The following is a 25,530-nucleotide window of genomic DNA, read 5'->3' as shown; positions in this document are numbered from 1 at the left end:
ATAGAAAAAAAAGGGAAAAAGAAGGAAAAGTTTGTGTTGCATTCAAATAATTTCCAATTATACCAAGTCAATCTTGTTGCCAACATTGTACTTCCACTAAAAAATGTGACTAAATACAGTTGTGTATCGTGCAACCGACTAAATAAGCCCCCCAAAATGTTCATATTATGCGACAAAAGATACCAAGAAAAAAAAGAAATGGAAATCTTGTGAAAGAATTGTTGTAAAAACAAATGACGTTTGTAGGCCGAACAACCTTTGCAATAATACATTAGTCAATTCATTCAAAAGTGAAAAAAATTGCATTGCCTGAAATGATTTAGTTGCCACACTTGGGGTTGCTGTTGCTCACTGTTGTTTCAAGCGTTGCTCACTGACTTTGTGTGAACGCTCAGACCCGTGGAAAATTACAGGGAACATTGACTGTAACCATCCCCGGGCTCTCTGTAAACTTTGACGGAGCCTCAGCCGAAAGGTGCATCCGCGTTTGTGATTGGTCGAGGTGTAACAAGATACCCGGAAGTGATGACTTGAGGATTAAAACACGCAGGAATGGCTCAGGCGCTCCAGAATCCTTTCTCACGTAAATACGCTGCCAGTTCGACAAGTTGGACTTTAAAATAGACACAGGCACTCCCCAAAAAGGAGAAGACAATGCTCCCAGGCTGGTAAGAGTCCGTTTCTTGTATGAGCTGGGCTGTAAATGGAAGCAGCACCTTGTGCGAAAAAATGAAGGTGAACCTTAAAAGTGTGTAGCAGCCCGTCACCATGGATCATGGACGGAGGAAGAAGCTGACATTTTTCACCATTGGACTCATATTTCTGTTGAGCGGCGTGGAATACGGTAAACGTGATGCAATGCTTGAAATCTGTAAATAATGTTTAGCCTTTATCTTTGTGAACTTGTCGATACATACACCTTTATGTCGACTTGAATATGATGGAAGTTGTACCAAGGGCGTAGTTCCTATCAATATTATGTGATCACAAAAAATGCTCTATGTCCCCACCAATTTCGAGCATTTATACTCCCCCCCCCCCCCTCCAATATTATGTGATCATTAATAAAGGCTCTATGTCTGTGCCAAAACCAAACCCACGTCCCTAGTTTGTACTAATTGTTCAAAATCAAGAACGGTGTGTTTACAAATGTATTCAGGATATGTGCACTTGCAGTAAGATAATCCAGTCAGTTTTGCCTTAAAGCTTCCAATACTGGATGTTTTCCAATTATTATTATTTTTGAATGAACACACATTTATAACAAGTTGAAAGTGAAATCATTTGTTCGATGAGTTTATAAAATCCGAATTTGGACTTAAAACACAATGCTATTGTGCAGTAAATTCAACATTTGTCAAATGGAAAACTTGTTAGTTCAGTATTTAAATAATCTGAAATTATAATAACCGCTCCTTAATAGATTTCCCCACACCTGAAAGTTGTCTTACCTCACAGCAAGAAAGACTTTCTTAGAACTTCTGACATTTACATATCTAACATTTTAATTATAAGTGTCTCGATCAAACTTTTTTTGTCTGCTGTTCCGATACAAATTTGAAGGTATGTGCTCTTCGATAATGATCTAATTCCATACCGATACTGATCTGATGCTGCTTCCGAAGAAAATAATTTAGAATTGGATTATTCTTACTGCTCCATATGAAACCGTTATGGTTGATGAATGTAATTGATAGTACAGTGGACCCCCAGGACACAACTTTAATCAGTTCTGAGGTCGGGATCTCAACGTGAAATCGTCATAATGCGGAGGTTTAAAACCTATTGTAATTAGCCAATATGTTGCAAATCCCCAGTACCTCAGATATAGCCATAAAGCATGTACAAACATTAGTAACAAAATGGTATATATTAAGTACCACTTATATTCAATATATTATTACAAATGTGTATATCATAAAGGAAAAATGAAATCTTATTTACCTATACTGAGGGATGACTTGATCTGTTACAGTGGAGTTTGTGGGTGGATGCAGATGGGGCGGGAGACGCCGGATGAAAAAGAAAACAGTGTTTTAACTTGGACTTGCAAGGATTGTAATGCCCTTAGATACATTGCTTTTATTACCTTTTTATTCTTAATAATTGTCCCGAATATTCATTTTATTCTACGTTTTTATTCCATAGTGATGGTTACAATGTGTGTGCCTTCTTCGTATTTGTTTATTATCCCTAGCTGAGTTTCCATCTGTATCTTCTTATTCTGACTGCAAGTCTAGTAACCCATAACTTAACAAATTAAAGTTTGTTACACAAAATTCTAAACAAAGGAAGTGAGCGAAATGGAGCGTTGTGGAGTTCAGCCAATCGCTTATCGTCTTCATGAAGCTGGGATGTAAAGCATTCGAGGGCCAACATCTTCTCAGATTCAGATTCAGATTCAGATCTACTTTATTGTCATTCTAGTACACGTGTATACAGAACGAAATGTCGATGCATCTGACCCCCACAGTTTCCTTGAATGTACAGATATAAATAAAGTTGTATTGTATTTTGGCTACGTATAGTATTTTACCATAGTGCCGATAGTGCAAGAAGAGTAGCTAACCAGATGTGCAAAATGGGCAGTCAGGTTAACAAGTCAGGTACACAGTAACATTAACACTGTAACAATAACGCTGTAATTACAATAGTGCAGAGAGCAATGTGCAAGGAGTGGCAAGCTATAAAAAACTGCCAGTAGTGCAAAAAGTCAGATTAGCAGCCGTTTAGATTTAAGTTAACTATATGTTAGATTGACCATTTAACAGTCTAATGGCCAGGGGGACTAGACTATTGCGGAGCCTGGTGGTCCTGCACCGCACACTGCAGTACCTCTTCCCAGAGGCTAGCAGAGTGAACAGTCCATGATGGGGGTGAGAGGGGTCCCCGGTAATGTTCTTAGCATGGGATAGGCAGCGCTTCTGGCCAATGTCCTGAATGGAGGGAAGTGTAGTCCCGATTATTTTCTCTGCTGTCCTCGTTACCCTCCTCACACTACCCCAGTCGGTAGCGCTGCAGCCTCCACACCACACAGAGATACAGCTGGTCAGGATACTCTCTATGGTGCCCCTGTAGAATGTGATGAGGGAGGGTGGGGGTAGGTGGGCTCTCCTCATCCTCCGCAGGAAGTACAGGCGCTGCTGTGCCCTCTTAACCAGTGATGCAGTGTTCACGGACCAGGTGAGTTTGTTTGTAATGTGCACCCCTAGGAACTTGATACTGCTGACAACCTCCACAGCCATGTTGTTGATGCAAAGTGGGGCATGGTTGGGCTGGTTTTTCCTAAAGTCGACAATGATCTCTTTAGTTTTGTCAACATTCAGGACCAGGCTGTTGTCCCTGCACCAGCCCACCAACTGCTCCACCTCCTGCTCCTCTCCTTCTATGACATGAACCAAAAGCAGACCGGCATATTGTTGATGTACGAGGAATGTGGATTGCAAATCCTTATGCTCAAACACCACAAAGTTTGAATGTGGTAAAAAATTTTGGGCACACAAAATCATTTATTGTTTTCGTATTGTGGAGGAAAGGTTTTGACAAAGGGCCAAAAAACATTGTATCGTGAAAATATAGTGCGTTAGGGATGCCGTAACCCGGGGGGTTTCTGTATTAAGATTAGGCTTGTGGGTCCTTCTATAGTACCTAGCGATAGTAATTATGTCATATTGCCACATTTGAGGCTTAAAAATGAAAGCTAAAAAGTTGAAAATATTTCCTAAAAATCAAAAGCTTAGGAAACAAAATTGTGAAGTGGAATCAAATTATTTCAAGATTTTATATAATTACAATGAACAACTTAAAAGCAGGTGTTTCCAAAATATTGCATCCTGTTCTCTCAGCTCTGACAACTGACTCCAAATGTTCCCCGATGACTTCCGAAAGATCCAATGTCCACCTAATTGACTAAAATGACAGTGTATACCCGTGCGTCATTCAGTTCAAATGTACCTGAGCAGACAGCATTATGAACGCACTAGGCAGGTCCAGGATCAAGTTTGTAAACGTTCAAAAGCAGGAATGGGATACAAGGAGATTTCGCAGCATTTACACATTTCTAGAGCACTGTGCGAGCAATAACATCAAAATTGAGAGAGCATAAAACCCCTGCAAATCTACCACTACCTGGCTGTCCCTCTTAACTTTCGACAGAAACAAGGAGAAAACAAATCAGAGAATTAACCAATAGGCCCATGATCACATTTAATGACCTGCAGGCATACACAGCCGAGGTGGGACAATCTGTGCATAAGGCTACTATTAGTCGTACTCTGGTAGTTCTGCCCTTTATGGACGAGTGGCAAGAAGAAAGCCCTTTCTAAAAGAATACCATAAAAAGGCACATTTGGCGTTTGCAAGAAGCCACATGGGAGACACGCATAACACGTGACACAAGGTGTTCTGGTCAGATGAGGCCCAAATTGAACTTTTTGGACTGAATGAAAAGCTTTACGTTAGGCATAAGAGTAACACTGCATATCACCCTGAAAACACCATCCCCACTAGTGGTGTCATTATCTTGCTCTGGGTTTGTTTTTTTCCTCAGCAGGGACTGGGAAAATAGTTATATTTGATGGGATGATCGATGGAGCAAAATACAGGGCATTTCTGGCAGAACATCTGTTCAAGTCTGCAAGAGATCTGAGAATGAGGCACTGGTTGACAATCCAACAGGACAATAACCCTAAACCCTATACTATTCTTTCATAAAGAGATCTTTGTCAGGGTGATGTTTAATAAAATTAGTTCGACTTATGGCACGTGTCAAGAAATGTCTTCCTGCTCTGTTCGAATTTAGTTCATTGTCTGCACACTTGGTTAGGCAATGTGAATTACAATGAGTCAGCACACTGGTTTGTCCTGGAAATGCCAAGGTTGCAGATATGGGTTTTGTTCATTGTTGAAGTCTTTTCTAGCCAGACCTAAACACATTGGGAAATGTTTATGTTGAAATCCGTTTTCAAATCACCGGATTTCCCAAAACAATGATTTATAGTTGTCTGAGAACTTTGACCGCATCTCCGTGCCCCTGAGACAGATTTCTTGGTCTGTAGCGTGGGAAATCTAAGTTTACAGCAATGTTCTTAGAGTCCTCTGGGGCAGGCTTAAATGTGTTTTTGAGGATCTTTACAGGATTATATTTACAGAGAGAGTGAAATATTCTAATACCTGTATATGATTCTTGATTACTCTAGCCTTTAGCATTGTAAATACAATTCTTCCATATTACTTATCCCAAACAAATCTTCCTATTTTTGTCCTCAGCTGTAATACTGCCTACAATATGGAGGTATTTGCAAACGTTACAGGCCCCGTCCTACTTCCTCGGTATGACCCTATCAGCGTTCAGCCTGAGCGGGCTCCTTTCAGGACCGCTGTTTGGTCACTGGTCCGACCGAACGCGAACCACCAAGAAGATTATCTTGTTTGCCAACCTTTTTGAGATTGTGGGTGAGTTGAAACCTTTTTTGCAAAGCAAACATTTTTCTGTAGTTGACTATTTTTTTCCCGTTTTTCGACTGTTCAGGTAACTTCATGTACTTTATGGGCTTTTCCAAGTGGCTCCTACTGTCAAGCAGATTGGTGGCAGGTAATGATGATGATGCAAAATAATTTTAATTCAAATGCATTACGATCCCCTATTACTTTTTATCAGGGATGGTCTAGTAAGGAAGATATATGTACTCACAACGGTGCCCAATATGGCTATCGGCTGTCCCCTAAAGGCCGTTTAACAACAGGATCTACAAATGAGAGGATAAATAAATTGGCATCATTTCAATGCAACATTATTGTAACCCCTTGTTGATAAACAAATACATCTGTAAAATGTCAACAGTCACTGAAATATGTCATGGCACATATCATTGGGAAGCTAAAACTCTTGGGATTCAAGATACAATAATGTACTCATCGCAAAAACATCATAATCAGTCTGAAAAAAGCTACCCGAAAACTATAAAGCGGGTGTAGCTCACCAATTACTTCCTGTCGTGGTCATCAAACTAGTTAAATGTCTGAGAACATAGTTGTTTTTTTCCAGGATGGACCAGTGAATCGAACCGTGTGAAGTATTTACTTCAAAACACACGATAATGTCAACAGATTTAAAAAAAAAAAATCCACCTAAAAGTATTTCTGCTTCGTTTGACGATCTTTGTTGAAATATGTTTGGATCCCTGTAAAACAATCCTTTTAGAAAAATCCCTTTATGGTCATTAGCCTCTGGCCTTTTGATTGACACCACTCTCAGCCAATAGCAGATTTTTTTCACAGTCCACAGTCCACATTAGCCCATACTAGCCTGTTTGATAAGACTGAGATCGCTTCCTGTAGTTCCAAATATCCTCAGCCAGTAGTAAACGAATGAAATAATGTTTGACTTATTGGTTAGCCAACAAATGACCCAACATAAATTTATATAATTTTTGGATATGTATTCAAATCAGAGACGAAAATAAACAACAGCGAGCAATTCTTTGGTCAATATTCCTGATAGCATAGCTGAATCATTTCTTCGGTATCATGCAAATTTATCTCAAAAATCAGTAGAAAGGGGTCCCAATTATTATAAGCAGAGTTATATTCAAGGCATTAAGGTGTCCAAAGACTCAAAATGTTGGCGAACTATGAGGACGTCAGAAGCTCCGTATCAACATGACGTAGACATACATTCACTTTGAGTTAATAGTGAAGTTTTCCGCATGCCCTTATCCATCTCAAATATTTCTCCAAATTACGGCGGCTAAGTGGTTAGCGCGTCCGCGGCACAGTTCTAAGGTTATGGAATCAAATCCAGCTACCAGCCTTCCTGTGCGGAGTGTGCATGTTCGCCCTGTCATTGCGTGGGTTTCCTCCGGGAACTGCGGTTTTCCATGTTAATTTCTCTGGTCTAAATTGTCCCTGGGTTTGAATGAGCGAATGAGTTGTCTGTCTCTGTGTGCCCTGCGACGGGCTGCTAACCGGTTCAAGGTGTCCCCTGCTCACTGCCGGAAGATGGCTGGAATGGTCTCCAGCACCCCTGCGAACCCTACTGAGGATAAGCGGTGCAGAAAATCTATGAATGGATCGATAGTTTTTGGCTGAGGAAAAGGGACGAACCTCACCCCAAACGTTCTGGATACCTCTGAGACATTGTCCAACTATTTTTATACAAAACACTGCACTAGCGTGTGGATCACATCTACATTGTGATACAAAGATGGCCCACCTAAATCGGCAGCCACAGGCTGTCGTCTGCCTCGTGCTCTCATTGGCTGAAAACAAGCTCTGTCTAATCTATGAATTCTCACGCAAGGCAAGACAACTAGTTGTGTTCTGCACGGGACATGTGCTCTGTTCAAAGACCTTTTTATAATTATTAAATGTTTGAAAAAAGAACTCTGGTGTTATATTGAAGATATTTGATGCATAATTACCATTACATTTTCCAAATGAGCTCTCACTTGAATAACAGTATTTTGTAACACTAATGTGAGAATGGCTCAGGAAACAAATTTACCGTGAATGCTCCCCCCAGTACCACGTACTTAAGTATCCACCCTCCTTGGAGTGTAGGAATACACTGGAATTCTTAGAATGTTCTATTTTTGAGTGAGGAATTGGTATTTTAAAACGTCCAAAATCTCTTTTCTAGTCCGCCAGGTTTTATTCAACCAAAGTCGGTCAATACCAGTTAATTACATTGTCTGTAACCAAATGAACGCACCCAAAAGTATAATAATTATTGTCTAGTAAACAAGTTTATTGACTAAATATGCAATGCTGTAAAATGTGGAAGTTAAAAAAAGCAATACAAAATCCTCCATGCACCTTTAAAACAAATGCATTTTTAAAGAAAATAAGTTTGTGTTGTTGTCATTAGGTTCCTTGTTATTTTTTTTTTAATACTAGACATGTTGTCTTTAGGTATTGGAACAGGTGCTGGCTCGTCCATCTTTGGTTTGCTGACCAGGATCACAGTCCCGGAAGATCGCTCCACTGCGTTTGCCGCTGTCATGGTCTGTCGACAGGTGGGACTTTTGATTGGTGAGTCCTCTGATCGTGAAATTCAATTGCAGTAATCCCTTGTTTTTCACAGAGATTTTGTTTCAAAAAGGTCCCGCGATAGTCAAAAACTGCTAAATAGAAGGGTTCATTTATTTGTTAGTTTATTAACCCTGAAAAACCCCAAGACCCCTTTCTTCTTTGGAAAATTCTTACCTATGTGTTCTCCGGGGTAAATACACATTTATACATTGAAACCTCATTTAAAGGCTGAATCATTTCATTAATAAATAAAAGTACCGTACTCTTTAAACTTTTTACAAATAATATCTCTACTGTCAAATAATAATTTTAAACATATTTTGATTTCAAGACACTGTGTTTTTACTTCACATGATACTTTGTTGCCATCATGTGGACATTATGGAAAATTGCATTTACTTCCCTTAGGGGTCTGCAAACCAAAATGTGGAAAAAATTAATTTTAGACCCCCCCCCCAAAAAAATACGTCATTGACCCTTGGGCAGGAAATGGTCGACTTAGCCAATCGGAACGCAGAACACAGTGCACGATGGAAATCCGGGATGTAGCAAAACCGCTATGTAAAAATCACTATGGAGATGTATTGGAAGTCTGTCATAAGTGGTGCTTTACAATATAACATTCAATACAGTATATTGATTCAGTTAGGTTTGAAGACTGAGAATGATGGACTTTTTCCATGCATATTAGCAAGTAATTTTTGGTAACTTCACAATAGTTGACCTCATTTGCCCTTTGTTGTAGGTCCAGCATTCAACATCTTCCTAAGACTCTGCGATTTCCATCTGGGTCCTTTCGTGGTCAATACATTCACTGCACCAGGGGTAAGATGTAAATAGCTTCTGCCTGCAATATTTTTTTTTCATGTCTACTGACGTTAACAATCGAACTTCCATGTTGATTTTCCTCTCAAGAAAATGGCCCCCAAATTGTAAAAGGTCTAATACGCTAGGTTTCCCTCTTATGTTTTAGACCAGACGCCACCAACCTTTTGAGAGATGGGCACTACTACGCATTTTATTGATTTGCACGAAGGGCTAACGAAAGTAGAATACGTAAATCCAGGATAACTGACTGAATGCAGCTTGATCTTATCTGGCTGGCATATTTTAGCTTATTTCATTTATCCTTCATACGGGAGGAATCTTTCTTTGATAAGGGAACAGATGAATGGGAGTTGCACCTATCTATATTATAGAGCAGGGGTCGGCAACCTATAACGATTTTATAAACTCATCGAACATTCATATACACATTGAACAGCCATGGTGACCTGACACACCCTTGCCTCAAACCTACTTCTACCGGAAACCACTTGCTCACTTCACTCACCCATCTTACACAAGCTTTATTATCCTCATACAACCATTGCACAGCACGCAGCAATCTGCCACCCACCCCATATATCAGGGGTCGGGAACCTATGGCTCGCGAGCTATATATGGCTCTTTCTACGAGTATCTGTGGCTCAGAGACAGATTTGATTGCATGTAAAATTTCTCCATCTTGTCCAAAAGTTGTTTCGTCTATCCTATTAAGTTACACGTAAAGCTAAACCGAAACTTACCGACAATTGATTACTTCGCAGTATATATATGGCACGTTTTTCACTACAATTTACAGTCAAGGTGTCACACAAAAAAATGGGGAAAAAAAAACTCGTTTTAGCTGTACAACGCTAAAGAATCCTTTATATAAAAGTTCACTATGTAATCTGTGTTCAGTGTTCAGATACCTTATGATGAATCCACAGAACTGTAAATACGCCAAAACACCGGAAGAGAACTTAGTCATTTGATTGGGTGAGTGGGAGGGATGGGTGGAGCTATGCAAAAAGTACAAGCACTCCTTCCCATCTCTCGCCAAAGGTAAGCACATAATGCTCCCTATTCTCAGAATGTTGTGACGTTTTTACAAAATAAATGCTTGCATCTGGTTTTGAAACCAATATGTGTGATAAAAAAGGGTCAAAAGGAGTTTAACCGATCTTGAGTCATTGCAAGAAAGAGACAAGTTTAAAGTGGTATGTTTGTTGATTTTGGGACAGGGGCTCTGGCATTATTCTCTTTTCATAATTTTTATCAAATCATCAAAAACAAATGTGCTGAAGACTAAGCTTTTGTCTGGGGCGCGGGTTTAGCAATTTAGTAAATTTGTCTCATAATATATGGTGTGGCTCTTTCCCAAAATAAAATTAATATTTTTTGCTTTTATGGCTCTTTGAGTCAAAAAGGTTCCCGACCCCTGCCATATATCCTCAACATGGTCAATCAATGCATAAATATTATTTAATGGTCATACAGTAACTGCATAAAACACTGTGTTATTGCATTTAGCGTTAAACAGGACTGCAATATAAAACCTTACTACACCTTAACCCCTTAAAGTTGCGTCAGGCCGCCGGATTTTTGATAAACAATACGTGTCAGTACGATGTCAACAGTCACTGAAATACGTAATCCCACGGATCATTGGAAAGCTTAAACTCTTGGAATTCAAGATTGGTGACCATTTCAAAATGTATTTATCACAGAAACATCACGATCAGTCTGAAACAAGATGCTCAAAAACTATAAATCCCGCATAACTCACCAATTCCGCACATCATAATATTCATTGAATGTCCGAAAAAATAGTTTTGTTGCATCAAAGACAATCCAGAGCATCCGACCATGAAAAATATTTACTCCAAAACGCACAATAATGCCGACGGGTAAAAAAAAGAAATCCGCCTAAAAGAAGGATTGCCTAGTTCGACGTTTCTTCTTGTAATTCATTCGTGCCCCCCAATACCCCAAGAATGTGTAAAATACAATGTTTAGTTTTTCAAACCGTGACAAGGTACCAGGGAAGGCTTCAAGCTATTGTGTCACCTGTTTTCCAGCTAAGATGTCCATGCTACACTTGACTGCAGACATTTAGTTGCAAAAAAAAAAAAAGTTCAGGCGAGAATGAAAATAAGATGTTGGTATCACGTGCAGTGATTATTTCAGAGTCCATATCATCCTAATTGATCCGAACAGGATTTTAGTTACCTTAAGTACGTCTTGGATTGGGATTTTAGACTATTTTTTTTTTTTTTACCGGAATGTTGAGTTAGGTAATGATTGCGAATGTTAAGCACTTTGTGGATGCTTTACATTCTTTTCTATTTTTCTCCTCTTTAGTTATTCATGTGTTTAATGTGGATTCTTCTCCAATTTGCCGTGGTCTTCATGTACTGGGATCTTCCGCCTCTGGAGAGGAAAAAAGGGACTCTTGCAACAACCGAGTGCAGCGACGCGATGAGTAAACAAAAGGCGGAGGATGAGGGAGAGGAGACTGAAGTTGAAGAAGACGAGGAAGAAAAGCCGTTAATGCGATCTCAGGAGCTGGTCGGCTCCTATGGTTCTTTGGCTGCTGCCAACTCGCATGGGAATCAAGCACCTGAAAGTCCCGATGCAACCTTAAATCAAATTTCACAAACTCAATCACCCTCCCATGAGTCCACCAAACCCTTTAAGAACTTCAGTGTCTCAGGAGGTAGGTGGCTTTTATACTGAAGGGAATTAAGTATGTACACACATCTTGAATATCGTATATCTGTGGTTTAAGAATATTTTGGAGTTACGACTTTTAAAATTCGACTGTTATTTTATTACGTCGTATTGGTTTGTCCAATACCCTGAAATAACTGTTTTTACTATGTCGTTACTACGTTACAATTATATTATTACTTATGTTGTTATTAGGTTTAGGGTTAAATAGGGTCAGTAAACCAATTTTCTTTTTTCAAAAAACAAAAACCCTATGTGTCTTGTCTCTGTCTGAGCGAGCCATTTTCCCACGCTATACCTGCTCAGTGGTCTGAAAAATATTTAGTTCGTGGGCCAAGGACGACAAAATCAAATCATGGATAGCTCGTTTTAAAGTTCTTTGACCTTTCCTTTATTCAACAAGCTTAAATCGGTCAAGGAAGCTTTTTTATTTTTTATTCTTCCTATTTCACTTGATCAACTGATACATAATAATATATTATTTTTTAGAGGTCGTACAAATGGATATTCGGAAGAAATACAAGAAGAAATTGTATCAGGCAAAATAAAAAAGACTACTATACTTGTTTCTTATTTTATTGCACTAGGTTTACGAATTGACGGTATACAGAGGTTTTAAGGCCGTAGTGTTTGCTGTAAAAGTACCAAATATTAAAGCTGTAAGAATATCCTTAAAAGGTACTATGCTTGTCAACCATCATGAAATTTTAATCGACTTCACGCATCCAGACATGAACTTCAATAGATATTTTGACTGTGATGTTCTTCAACTGTTATTCTGCAGAGTTCTTGAGAGAAGAGGTAGTTGTGCTGCTGGCTGCTCAATTCATCACCCTTTTTAATCAGACAGCACTGGAGGTACAATACTGTATTAAATATGATGAATACATTTCAATACAGAGAAAAATGGCTTATGTTTAATGTACAGGGTCTTCCAAAATGGATGGCCCCAGTATAAATGCCCGTATCCCAAACAACTTGAAGGATCTTAATTGCAGTTTGTCACAAAAGTGAGTACACTCCTTCAGAGATTTCATTATAATTATTAATTTAATCGAATATCACTGAAGAAACATAAGCTTTGACACAATGAAAAGAAGTATGTGAACAAAGCTCATGGCTTACTGGAAAGATATCCTCTGGCCTGATGAGACAAAAATTCATTTATTTGGCTCAGATGGTGTGAACCATGTGTGGTGGCAACCAGGTGAGAAGTGCAAACATGTTTGTGTTGTGCCCAAAGTCAAGCTTGGTGTTGGGAATGTCATTGTTTAGGGCTGCTATAGTGCAACTACAATTGGGGAGTTGCATTTCACTGAGCAAAATATGAACTCAAGGATGTACTGTGAAATACTGGAGCAGAGAATGATCCCCTACCTCCAGAAACTGGGTCGCAGGGCAATGTTCCAGCCTGACAATGAGCACAAATACACTTCTAAGATGGACTGGCCAAGCATGTCTCCAGATCTAAATCCAATGGAAGATCTTTTGGGCATCCTCAACCGAAAAGTGGAAGCACAAAATCTTGAATATCCCTCAGTTCAGTCATGGTTTCATGGAGGAGTGGAAGAGATGTCAAGTGGCAATTTGTCAGGCTCTGGTAAAATCGTTAACCAGGAGGATTAAATCTGTTCTTCAAAATCATGGTGACCACACAAAATATTGATCTTAGATAACTTTTATTTAAGGGTGTACTCTCTTTTCTTACCAGGAGTTTAGCTACTAATAGCTATATTTTAAATATTTTTTGGGGGAAAAACTCACACTGCTATATATATATATATATATATATATATATATACAGACTACCGCTTATTGTGTAAAAGCGATGTAACTTCAGTGTTGTTTAATTAAACATTATGATGACATCTGCAGAAATATAAAGGGAAGTACTCACTTTTGTGACATACTGTCACTCATTCAATGCGAGACGTTTCTCTCAAATGGGAAGTGCGGGTAACAGCCAATTTTTGCTTATAGAAAATGTAAATCTGTATTTATCCAGGCATTAGGACATATCAAAACCCTCATTTTTCTGTTGAAAACAAAAAGTATGATTCTAGCTTTTACCATCGTTTAGTAAACAACAGTTAAACATTACTAAGTTTCTTGACTATACTACTTTCTCATACTGAGAAAAAATGTATTTTTTGTGAAAAGATGCATATCAAGCACAACTTTTAACTTTGGTGCATTTTTTTTTTCTTTATTTTGTGATACCTCCAACATCCAAACAGTGCTTTCCATAAACACAAGGCCACTTGCTTGCTTGCAAGAACACTGAACTTATGCATGAACTGAGCAAGAACTTTTCAATGCTTAATGTTTCTAATGAGCTGATCACACGATTTCTCTCAATCGCTGGATAGAATAAGCAAAGCAACACGAAGTAGCGAGGGCTTTCCAAAGTGGACCAAGATCTGATCAACGCCATTCCTGCCATATAGTGGTTATTCATCATACTGAAATCTTTCCCAGAGCCTTAAAATTTACTCATCAGCAGTGCCAAAACATTTGGAATAATATTTTAAAATATAAGAGAGATAAAAACTTATTTTTACATGGCAATTGAGGACAATGCTTATGAGAACGTTCTCCTCGTCATGGTAATGAATGAGTTAAAAAAACTGCACTTTATATTGTAGGTCATAAATGATACTGGTTAAATTAATAAAGAAAAGTACTACTTCTTTTTGGTCCTATAATAAATGTTCAATATGAGCGCTGTTTGTGAGCAAAAGTAGTTCAGCAAGTAGCTCAGGGCCTCGTTACATTGAAAAGAAATTCATCAGTTAAACTGGACTCTGATGAAAGTCAGAAAAGAGCAAATAAATTTGGATCACTAGCGGGTGATTTGGGGTTTGATATTATGTCAGGGAGAAACTGAGGTGGCGATGGGAAAGAAGGCAATCGTGGTGCTGCTGGTCCGGCCTAGTGTTTCATCTACGTAACAAGCCACCCCCGCCGAGCCTGTATCTCACCGATGTCAGCACCATTACCCGTGGAATAGATCACCCGGAGCTACGATTCATAGAAAACTGCTACATTCAGCACGTGGCTCAATAAGAGTATTCCTGATGCTAAGAGCAGCTAGCCGTCCGCTCTCTAAATCGCTTTTTGCTTTTAATATAATGACAATAAAGACTATTTATTCAACTGCAATTATGTATTCTGCTTTTATTTGTAGATCTATAGTGGGTCTTACGCGCTCAATCAGTAAGGACGTCATCTTGAGGTATGGCTTTTATGAAGGGGCGCCGCTACGGTGCAGATTTTCGTGTTTTTCGGGGGGTTTGGCCCCCTGTTAGCCGCAATAACCAAGGTCATACTTGAATTCCAACGGAAATAGTCAACATTATTGGCCTAGAAGATTGGGTCGAAAATTTTGGAACACCCTGTATAAAGAGCATGTTTTACATTTTTGTGTGTTCATGATAATGATAACAATCACCCACTTGTCCTGCAGACTATGGTGACACCACTGACCCAAAAATACTTCAACTATGGGGAATTGGAGAACAGTCTCATGTACTGTCTCTGTGGCGTGGAAGTGATCGCCGGTTTCATATTCGTACGATGGCTGAGTCGACGATTTGCTGAGCGAGTGATTCTGGCTGTCGGCTTGTGCATTTGCAACATTTCCTGTGTTTGGTGCCTCATCTTCCTGGCTAAGCCGCTAGGTCAGTCTGCATAATGGCCAATGCTGTATGCTTCTTCTGTTATTTGGAGCTCTCCAGGATTTGTGGCAGGCTTTCTAGAAATAAACCTGTTTTATATTGTCTTGCTCAGGTGGTTTTCCTTGGCAGCTGGCAGAGTTTGTCATAGGCGTATTCCTGCAGGTTCTGGGTTTGCCATTTGTAGCTGTTGCGCAGGTTTCCCTCTTCTCCAAAGTCACCTCTGAAAAAACACAAGGTAAATAAACATGGTAAAAATAGAATATGTGGGAGGGTTGTATTTAGGTGGGTTAAGGACAGAGGGGGATAGAGAGGAAGAGCAAATATGAACAATTACTTAACATTATATTTCCAAGAGCATGGCTACATTGGCTTCAAAGCACACTTGCTATTGTTGATGATTGCTTTTTTTTTTAGAAACAAAATTTTCAATTTAAACATTTTGGCCTACTTAGAATTGGAGTTAAAGACTTAAAGTCAAATTTTGGCTAACCAAAGGTGTTACACCTGAGAAACAGTCGTGTAAGACTTTTACTGCTGTTTGGCACGCAGTGCAAAACTAGCCAATCAAATTGTACTGAGGGCGGGGCCACTGTTGGAGGAAAGTTACAGTTGAAAGGGAGGTGGCTATCCCAGTCCAACTGGAAATCCAGTTTTAATAATAATAATAATAATTTCCTTTGTATTGTCATTCTTTGTAACAATGTACACAGAACGAAATGTCGATACATCTGACCCGTTGTAGCGAGTCGATGCAGCCGCAGCCAGAGGGCGCCGCCATTATACCAATTAGGTATGTCTCGGTCGAGGCGCGAACCAGCGACCTCCCAGTCTCAAAGCGGGCACACTACCATCTAGGCTACTGAGCTGGTAATGAAGTGCTTATCTGCTGTTAAAAACATAAAGGGTACATTTTTAGCCCTCATAATAAGCAATAATTATCAGAGCCAGTTTACTAAGCAAATACAAAATTTGAGTAAATTTTAATTTTCCGTTACTTGCCCTTTGTGATTACCTATTGTTTAAAAAAAACATTCATTTGCTACTTAAAACAAACCTCAAACAATATAATGAATATGAATTCCACAAGGATAAAAAATATTTTCGATTCAAATGAAAAACAGAAAAAAACATGTTTTCTAATTCTGTTATTTGGGAATGTAAGAATTTTAACTATGTTTGATTAAGATTGAACATGATCTTCAATGTAATTATCTAATTGCATAATTTGTAGCTTTTAAAATGTGTGTCATTAGATTTTTTTGTTTAAGTTTTAAATGAATAGTAATGTTCATTTTGATTCAGTTCTGTTGTAACGTGTGGAATCTTGTTTACCCCGAAAGTACACGCCCACTCACTCATTCCCAGTTAACCCCAATGAGTATGCATAGGGCTGCATGATTTCTCATACCACATATGCCATTTTTGATTTTAAAAGGAGAGTGCATTTTTGTGTGTGTGTGTTTTTTGTTTTTTTGTTTTTTTTGTTTTGTTTTTTTTGTTGAGTACTTCGCCCTCCTTTTGTCCTCTGGTCAAAATGACCCGCCGCTGTGTTGTTATAAACCCTTAGAAATCCGATTATATTTTATTTAACACAAGTCAAGTTACATTTGTATAGGCCTTAATCACAGAATGTCTCAAAGGACTGCACAGGACACGATGGCACCATCACCTGATCTAAAACCAACATGCTCAATGTTAGTGACTTTTACTTAATTGGTCAGAAACATGAAATGTTTGTTTTTATTCACATTTCCGTGTAAACTGTATAAAAAAAGTACTAAAAATGGTCCTTATAATGAAAACACTGGGGTTAATTATGTAAAGATATTTTAAACTTAAAAAAGCGCCCTCTTTTGGGTAGCTTTTATGTTTGCCGTCTGCTCTCACAAGGCTCAAACCGCAGTGCTTTGCGACTATACAATCGCACTACGTCACATCGCAATGTCGATTAGATTTCGGTAGTCGTACATCTCCCGTTATTAATTGCAATTCCCCCTATTAAACGATTTTAAACCTTACAAACAAGCAAAGCAAGACGGACGTCGTTGAATAGAGACAAAGATTATTTGTGTAAACAAGTTTATTTTATTAACTAAATAAACAACACAAACAATTCTTTATCTGTCTTTTTGAGATTTTTTCCCATTTGCGTTAAATTTGGAGTTGCTTACTTGCATGGTGGTGCAGGATTTTGCTCACTTAAGCAGATAGTTTTACTTTGTAAAAGAAACTGTCACATTTTAGTTTATTTTGCTACGATGTCAGATTATCAGTTCCCATTGTCTTCCTACACAGAAGGCAGAACTTTGTAAATCTCTTTCATCCTGAATGCATTTTTAACTTAGATAATAATATTTAAATTAACAAATAATTTGTTTGTTAGGGATTAGAAATCTATAAGAACAATGACCAAAACCATCTGGATTAGAGCCAAAACAGGCAAGCTCAGATAGATCCAAGTTTTTTTTTTTTTCTTAAATTATTTTTTTCCCCCGTACGAAAATGTTTATTCTGCAAAAAAATTTGAAATGATGAGAAAAGGTATAGTATTTATCATGTTATTGTCCTTGCAGGTTTCAGTCAGGGGGTGCGTCGCTCAGTCGGCGGTCTGGCAACCATTCTGGGCCCCCTGTGGGCTGGGGGCCTCACTGATAACATGTACATTATGATGGGGGTGATGATGGGGCTTCTGCTACTCCTGACGGTAAACAACACACTAAAAACAAATCACTAGCAATTTCAGAATGTGTTGCTTAATTCTGGGGGGAAAAATATTTATCGTCATGCTGCAATTCTAAAAGTCAAAAATGTTTTTTTTCTGCAGATGATGTTGGCCTTTTCCTACAAGCGGCTGGTTGAACCCTCCCAAGAAGAAGAAGCGGAAAGCAGAGAGCGTTGTTGATTTATATTGCTCTCAAGGGACTGGTTTAGTGAATATCTACATTTCCCATGGAAATATAGAAACTTAGCGTTGTCATTATTGGTGTGCACTAGCACTGACAATTAGTGGTTGAAGAAATCTAAATTAAAATTATCTAGTTATATATTTACAGCCCTTTTCAATTCAGATGAGCAGTGGAATTCCCCTTTAAACTAATCTGCTCTCATGGTTTCAAAGACATATATAAATAAACCGAGGCGTGGTGTAGTTCTTTCAATTACCACTAGTCGGAGTTATTAGACCAAAAAAGTGGATGGCCGTTTCACTAATTCCTTCACGTCCTAAAATAATATGCACAAACGTTAAACTAATTCTAACTTTGTGTCAACCATTTGTATGTTAAATGAAATGTGTTCCTCCACTCAGCTTATTTGCCAAAGACCCCTAAAAATCTATCACAAGCCGCCGGAGTTCTTTTACATACCTGTCAACCTTAGCTGATTGCTCCCCTTACTATTGAGTGCAATCCACCTTATTAAGCGATAATAAACCTTACAAACTCAACACAGCACCTATTTATTTACTATTTATATACTATTACTATTTACTCACTGAAAGACAGACCATGTAGTGTAAAAACAAAGGTAATGTGTGTAAAAAAGTTTATTTACCAAATAAACAACACAAACATTTTTTCACGTGTATCAGTTTTCTTTACTGATACTGATTCAAACATCCTAACGATACAAAAATTGTTATACGGCATCCACAATTTGAACGGATCCAAACATATCAAATACAGGGAAAACGTATAAATTGACAGTTATGTTTTTAGCACAAAACTGTTATTTTAATTAAGGTTTTTATCATTGTTAATTTAAAAAAAGTACGGTTTTTTTTGCATTGTTACCCATTTTAATATAACTAACCTTATTTGCTGTAAACGTTTTTATATTTATGGTGAAAAAATAATGTATATTATTAAACACTCCGTGTCAACTTAATGTGCTAATTTTAATTATTTGGTCATTAATATGCCACAGATACTATAGATCAGGAAATTGTATTGAAAACGAATCTGATAACAATAATTGCCACTGCCATTCGTTTTACTTTTTCATTCAATCGGTGTGTTTATAATTTATCATTTAAAAAAATCTTATCAATTCAAAAGCCATCATTTATCCAATTTCCATGCAAAAAAAAATTGTTAACAAATAGAATTATTTTTTTTGTTATTCCAACATGTGAAATGCACAACAAATTCAAAAAGTACCATCCTAATGGAGCGAGAAGTTTTGCAAGATAAAATACCACGTTAAAAATAATAAATTAAGGGCAATAGTACAAAAAAAGTAATATTAATTTTAACAAACAAAATAAATAAAATGGAATCATCCCTTGTCATCATTGCACATTTCTTGAGCAGGATAACCGGTGTTTCATTAATTTTACTTCATTGAAGTTTTTCGATCCATTCCTTCTCGTCTTGATGGTCCTATATCATATGATTATTCATGTAAATATAATAGCTATAGCATAACCTTTCATAATGAATTAATATTTACATAAATAAATATTGAAGTGTTATCCTTCCAAAAATGCAATAATGTTATGTGGCGAAATAATTGAGAAAAATACGTTTTGAAAAATCCGATGAGTAACATTTCTTTAAGTTATACGTCTGAGGGTCCGCTGGGTGTCATCGCAGCGTCAGAATCGGAAACGAGCTTGGAGTCGAGGCCCAACGTCACGTCGTGATTGGGGCGGGGCGCCGAACGTGAACTCTAGTTGAACTTGCTTTATGTAGGGCGGCGTGGACTTGAAAATGTCACAAGGCCACATACAAAGATATTTTCAGCTTTTACCTCTACTAAAAAACAATCCCCCCCCTCCTCACCATCAGCAACCCGCCCACATCCTACAACACGTGCTCCAATCCCAATCGTACTCGGCCTGCAGCGGGAACCTGACCGAACAGCGACCCTTCGTATCAGGGTCAGAGGTGTAGAACACGTCAAGTGTCACGTCAACAGTAGTTGGCGTGTGTTTGCTTCCTTGTTTCCAGCCAATCACAGGGATTGTTCCAGGCATATAAGGGCAGGAGTGACAAAGATGATGGACGTGAACTTTTGCTGAACTGTTTTTTCTTCTCTCTCTCTCTAAAGGGCAATGAGGGCATGTGAAGATCGAGCATTTTTTTTTCATTTATTTTCTTTATTGGGGTTCCGTGTTTAAGGTAAAATCTTAAGCCCAGAACCAACCCGAATTTCGGCCCGGGCCTCAAATGTCTATTACCAAGTTCGGGTCTGGCCGGGCTTCTCTTTGGCTGACTTTTTAAAACGTTTTCCGGTCAAAAACAAAAAAAGCCATCAATGATAGTAAATTGACGGTTAATGTATTCTCTAAAAATACAAGCTTTAATTTGTTATCCTAAATCACCCCTCCTCCTCATGAGTCCTTACAAATAAAATGTGAATTTTTGAGTTTTCTTTGGGCTCCTCTGCCAGTCAAATTGATTGGTCGGGCTCGGTCCGTCTTTAATACTTGCGGGCCTAGGTCGGGCTGGATATTTTAGGCCTGACCTTACCTCTATTCCCTGTGTATGTCTTAGAACAGGGTTTGTCAGCTGTTGGGTTGTGATGCACTTTTGGGCCATGGACCCAATTTCAGTGGGTCGCTGGCCTTGGCAAAATAATTCTAATTTAAAAAAAACCCACTGGGGTCGATTACACTCTTTAAAGGAGCTGTACAGAATTTTTTTGTTGTGTCAACATTGGAGGCTCTATCAGCTCGTACAGTGCGAGGATTTCTTTGACACGCTCAAATAAAGTCTTCTTTTTCTCTTCTGGTTTTTGTTGGCGTTTGGATTGTGTTTTAAGAAGGCCTCTTACTTTCACCATTTGTCACAATACACTAACAACCCCCCTAAAAAAAAGCCCAGCAGGGACAAGCATGATGTCAGTCTACAGTACAACCTCCCCCATTCCTCCTACCTTTTTGTGTTCCACCCCGAGAAGCTTTGCATAAAGTCAGATAAAAGCAGATGGGCGTGTTGGGAAATAAAGCGTCAGGGCTCTTGGAACTGTGTTGGGCATTGTTAAGACATACTTAATTGAGGAAATATTTAACTTTCAACTTTTTTAACGGCACCTCAAATGATGGAACGCCGCTTTAAATATACATTTTTTGAATTTATTACTCGTTCAAATGACGTTTTGGAAATCTTTGATTTCTTAAGTCCACTCATTGGCATTGACATGGGAACACTGCAGCGTAGTGGTGATGAGCAATCAGTTCTTGTGTGTTGTTGTCGACAGGCATTGTGTGAAATGTAGTTTTTGCTCAAAGCAGTTTGAAATCATTTATTCCTAAAATGATGTGGCGGTTCACCTTTAGCCTGTATATACACGTCTTGTGCAACCAGGAACGAGTGCTGAAAAGCACAAGGAAGAATACAAACAACAGAGACTGAGTGGTTAAACCGCAATTTTTTTCTTCTCATTTTTGCCATTTTTCGGGGAATCGGCAAGATGGCTATCAATTATGGTCAGGCTCATGTTATGTCAAATAAATGTAAATTTATTGATCTATGTGTATTTCAAATTTTTGAAATACACATAGATCAATTTACTGTTTACATGCAACAGTTTCTCATTACTGTTGCATGTAAATGGTGAAGGTAAGAAAAGCACTCTTTCAAATACATTCCAAACGCCGACCCAAAGCCCAAAAAAGAAGAGTAAAGTCGAGCGCGTCTAATGTACATAATTCCATGAAACACACAAGCAGTTTGACAGCGGCTGCAATGATGATTTAAGCCAAAAGACGGCACCAGCAAGTAGAACATTTTCAAATTCCGCACAGCACCTTTAAGTTAACCACTTTTTTTCTTTTTCCACATATGATGTTGAACTTCTCTTTTGGCTGTTTGTTTTGAATTAGTTTAAGGTAGCATTTTATTTTTGTATGAAAAATGGTTGAAAATTATTTGTGAGTTTACCAAATTTAAAAAAAATATCCAGAAATTCGCAAAGAGCTACCACTGTTGAGCTATTTTCAGAACAGCGAGCACCATGTTGGAGACCCCTGGTCTTAGAAGATGTGCCATACATGTGACACCTGACACATCCCTTCCCCCACCTCTTAAAACCATACCCGAACAAAATTTCACTCCATTTTCACTTTTCTTTCCTCAGCGCTCCATCAAGTGCAAGTCGATACTTCAAAAAGGATTCACTTCACAAGACTTTCACGACGCTAAGCGAGATGGGTAATAAATAAAGCCCTACTCTAAAACCCTAGCGTGAAAGGTCAGGCCTGTAAAATATTTAGTCGCCCGGTCGTGTCGCACATTTTTTCTTTCTTTTGCGAAGGTGTTCCATTACGGGCTGGAATCAAAACGGTGGCACCGACGGGAACTTGTGAAAGTACGAGAGTGTCCTCGCGATGGGTCGCCCTCCAATCCGTTTGAATGAATAAAAGATGCGTCACTCTGAAGAGGCGCCGTGTCGCAAAATAAAATAAAAAAAAGACGCTTATGGGTCTTAAAACAGCAGCAGAAAAAATCAAAAGGTTGCTGTGACAAAAGGTCTGCCTTTGCTGTGGCCGAATAAATAAATAAATGTGAGGGTTTGCAATGTGTGTTTTTTCACCTTTATTTTAAAATGTTAGCTGAATTGCTATAAGTTTGCAGTGCTACCAAATACTGAGAATCTTCTGTAGTTTATACGCCTGCTTATAGCTAAAATAAACGTTAATTTCTTCTGATTTTAAATGAAATTATTAATGCATAGGTGGTAGCACGATCTGATGAAACAATGCTTCTTATACTCTATTACGTTAAGAATGGGTTACAAAAAAACCCAATAACTTGATATTTAATCAATTCTTCCCTAAAGGGACGTTTAAGTTACTTAGTGTTCACGTTTGATGGTTTTTGTTTCTCCCTGAGTGAATAATAAAGGAAATGCCGCCTACAGCCATGAGTGACTCAATGTGCCATCTAGCCTGCTGCTTTGCATTGAGTCAAGTCATGTTTATTTGTGACGCCCTTAATCACAAAGAGTCTGAAAAGGTTGCACAGACCACAGATTATTGCAAACCACACTTTTATTACACCACCCCCTGATCTAAAACCCACATGGGGCAAAGAAAAACGCAAAAACCTCAGCATGAGGAAATGAAGAAACCTTGAGAAGGGACCACTCATGAGGTGGCGCTGACGCTTCTATCGGTGTGTGTGAGCGTGTGTGAATGGGTCTGTGTTTTTCATAATAAACCTCATTCATGTCGAGCAACTCAATATCTCACAACAAAATTTTAATTAACAATATATTCTATGAGACAGTAGTGGCAAGCGCCCTCTTCTATGCGGCAGCGTGTTGGGGAGGCAGCGTCAAGAAGAAGGATGCCTCTCGTCTCAATAAACTGGCTAGGAAAGCGAGCTCTGTTGTGGGCAAAGAGCTGGACAGCCTAACAACAGTAGCTGAGAGACAGGCACTGAAAAAGCTGAGGTCAATCATGGACAATCCATCGCATCCGCTTCACAGCATTATCTCCGGACAGAAGAGCAGTTTCAGTGACAGACTGCTGTCACTGTCTTGTACTACGGACAGACTGAAGAGATCTTTTCTTCCTCATGCCATGAGGCTCTTTAACTCCACCCGGCAGAGTAAAGGCCCACATTAAACCACACCACCTACATTGGATATTACCGAATCTTACTGCATTATGTGTTCTGTGTAGCACTATTTAGTTACTCTATATAACATGCTAAAGTGGGCATTTGCACGTCACACTGGGTATTTGTATATTGTATTCTTTTGGCTTTATTATTGTATTGTTCTCAGCTCAGGGATGCTGCTGGAAATGTGAATTTCCCTTCGGGGATGAATAAAGTATCTATCTATCTATCTATCTATCTATCTATCTATCTATCTATCTATCTATCTATCTATCTATCTATCTATATTTGATATAACGAAACACATGTACAAAATAACATGGTAAACTACATAAATAAACACGTTTGAAAGAAAAATGGTGTAATATTATTTTGTAAGGGAAAATACGACAGTTTGTAAGGGCATGGAGCCGTGGAAGTTGACAGGTATGCATTATCGGTAATAACAATTTAAATCCTAATGATGTAATAATGTGTTTGTAATTTCTCAGTGTAGTACAAGTTGCACCCACGGCCAAACTATAAAAAGGAAACTTGACTTATAGTCTGGAAAATAAGGTAATTCTATTTTGTGTTTGGAGTTATCAGGAAGATGTGTTTCATAGTGATCTATGTTTTTTTTGTATGATTTTGGAGGACAGGAGTGGACCCGTTAGTTTTAATAATTTAATATCGATAAAATGTGCTCATTAAGCGGGCAATTTGGTCTACAAGCATGATCCTGGATTGAATTAAGCTCGTAAGAAGAGGTACCACTGTACTTGGCCGATCACCAGAAGGAAGCAAAGATAGTGAACGATGGAACGATAACTTTGAGCAATTTCCTGCGGCACACTAGACAAGGCACTGAATTCGACTTTGCAGTGGAAAAATCAGCAAAATCCCCGCAGTTCTTCTGAAACCGGTCTCCATGTTGTTTGGTCTCATCACCCGATGTTTGTCTGAGCCTCCCCATGACATCCTCTTAATGTCCGACTGAGCGTTGCACCTTAGGCCGGGGCCGGGCGATCGGACCGGAGTCCGGATTACGAGCCCATCTGGATCCTCAGAGCCGGGCCGTGCTAAGCCGATGGGAGCACACATAACCCGATCCCTACCCTACCCCTCCCTCGCTCAGCAAGGCACCGGCGCAGTTGTTAACCCCGATTAACGTGACGTGTCGTTCAATAGAGGGAACAGTGTGAAAATCAAGCCGGTGTCGCGACCCACTGCCCTGCCGCTGAACCCGACACAAATTGGGCAAACTTGGGGTGGGAGGATGAGGGCAGAAGCGTGGAAAAAAAGAAGCGGTAAGAATAGAGGAAGACTTAGTCTACGGCCCCTCACATGTATTCAAAAAAGACATGAATCCGGTGGGGGAGGCTATAAAAACAAAATGTCGGCAGCAATATAGATTCCAGCAGTGAAGCGGAAATTTCTTTGACTTAGAGCGGCGTGACGATGCCTGGCCAACATGGCCGCCGGCTCCAGCAGAGGCCGTTAAACAGTCTGTAGCTATTACGGTCAAACGGCGAAGATTTTTTTCTGGTATTGCGTTCATTATGTGGCGGATCTACCCAGTTTTGATTTCTATCAAACCCTGGTCGCAAGGAACGGCCATTTGTATTACAATAACCTTTGGTGCTTGCAAAACAATATTAGTGAAATTTTCACTGAAAACAGCTGTACGGAATTTGGGATTTTTTTACTCACGGCCGCCCTCCTCTGGTTTGTTTCAT

At 39.0% G+C, this 25,530-nt stretch overlaps 1 protein-coding gene across 3 annotated transcripts; it reads left to right on the top strand.

The window, feature by feature from the left end:
* The first annotated feature begins 504 nt into the window (after window positions 1-504).
* On the top strand, window positions 505-19,523 carry mfsd8l1 (major facilitator superfamily domain containing 8-like 1). 3 transcript variants are annotated; one of them, XM_088349889.1, is made up of 12 exons: window positions 505-668; window positions 757-844; window positions 5,269-5,454; window positions 5,531-5,593; window positions 7,912-8,031; window positions 8,777-8,856; window positions 11,200-11,554; window positions 12,353-12,426; window positions 15,035-15,248; window positions 15,358-15,480; window positions 17,819-17,949; window positions 18,070-19,523. In XM_088349889.1, the coding sequence occupies exons 2-12, from the start codon at window positions 769-771 to the stop codon at window positions 18,145-18,147; spliced, it is 1,500 nt and encodes a 499-aa protein (XP_088206015.1). In that variant the 5' UTR covers window positions 505-668; window positions 757-768; the 3' UTR covers window positions 18,148-19,523. The 3 variants fall into 3 exon arrangements, with proteins under 3 accessions (XP_088206015.1, XP_088206014.1, XP_088206013.1); XM_088349888.1 differs by having other exon boundaries at window positions 750-844; XM_088349887.1 differs by having other exon boundaries at window positions 505-844.
* Window positions 19,524-25,530: the final 6,007 nt, after the last annotated feature.

Source organism: Urocampus carinirostris, chromosome 12 (genome assembly GCF_059441175.1).
Source record: "Urocampus carinirostris isolate Australia breed hairy pipefish chromosome 12, RoL_Ucar_1.0, whole genome shotgun sequence".
Lineage (NCBI taxonomy): Eukaryota > Metazoa > Chordata > Actinopteri > Syngnathiformes > Syngnathidae > Urocampus > Urocampus carinirostris.
The sequence above is the reverse complement of the archived record's forward strand: the minus strand, read 5'-3'. Positions and strand labels throughout refer to the sequence as shown.

Bases quoted from the DNA above. Each gene is read 5' to 3' on its own strand.
- mfsd8l1 (XM_088349889.1), top strand. From the start codon at position 769: ATGGATCATGGACGGAGGAAGAAGCTGACATTTTTCACCATTGGACTC. The intron at 12,427-15,034 runs GTACAATACTGT...CTTGTCCTGCAG, and splicing joins TTAATCAGACAGCACTGGAG to ACTATGGTGACACCACTGAC. The intron at 17,950-18,069 runs GTAAACAACACA...TTTTTTCTGCAG, and splicing joins GGCTTCTGCTACTCCTGACG to ATGATGTTGGCCTTTTCCTA.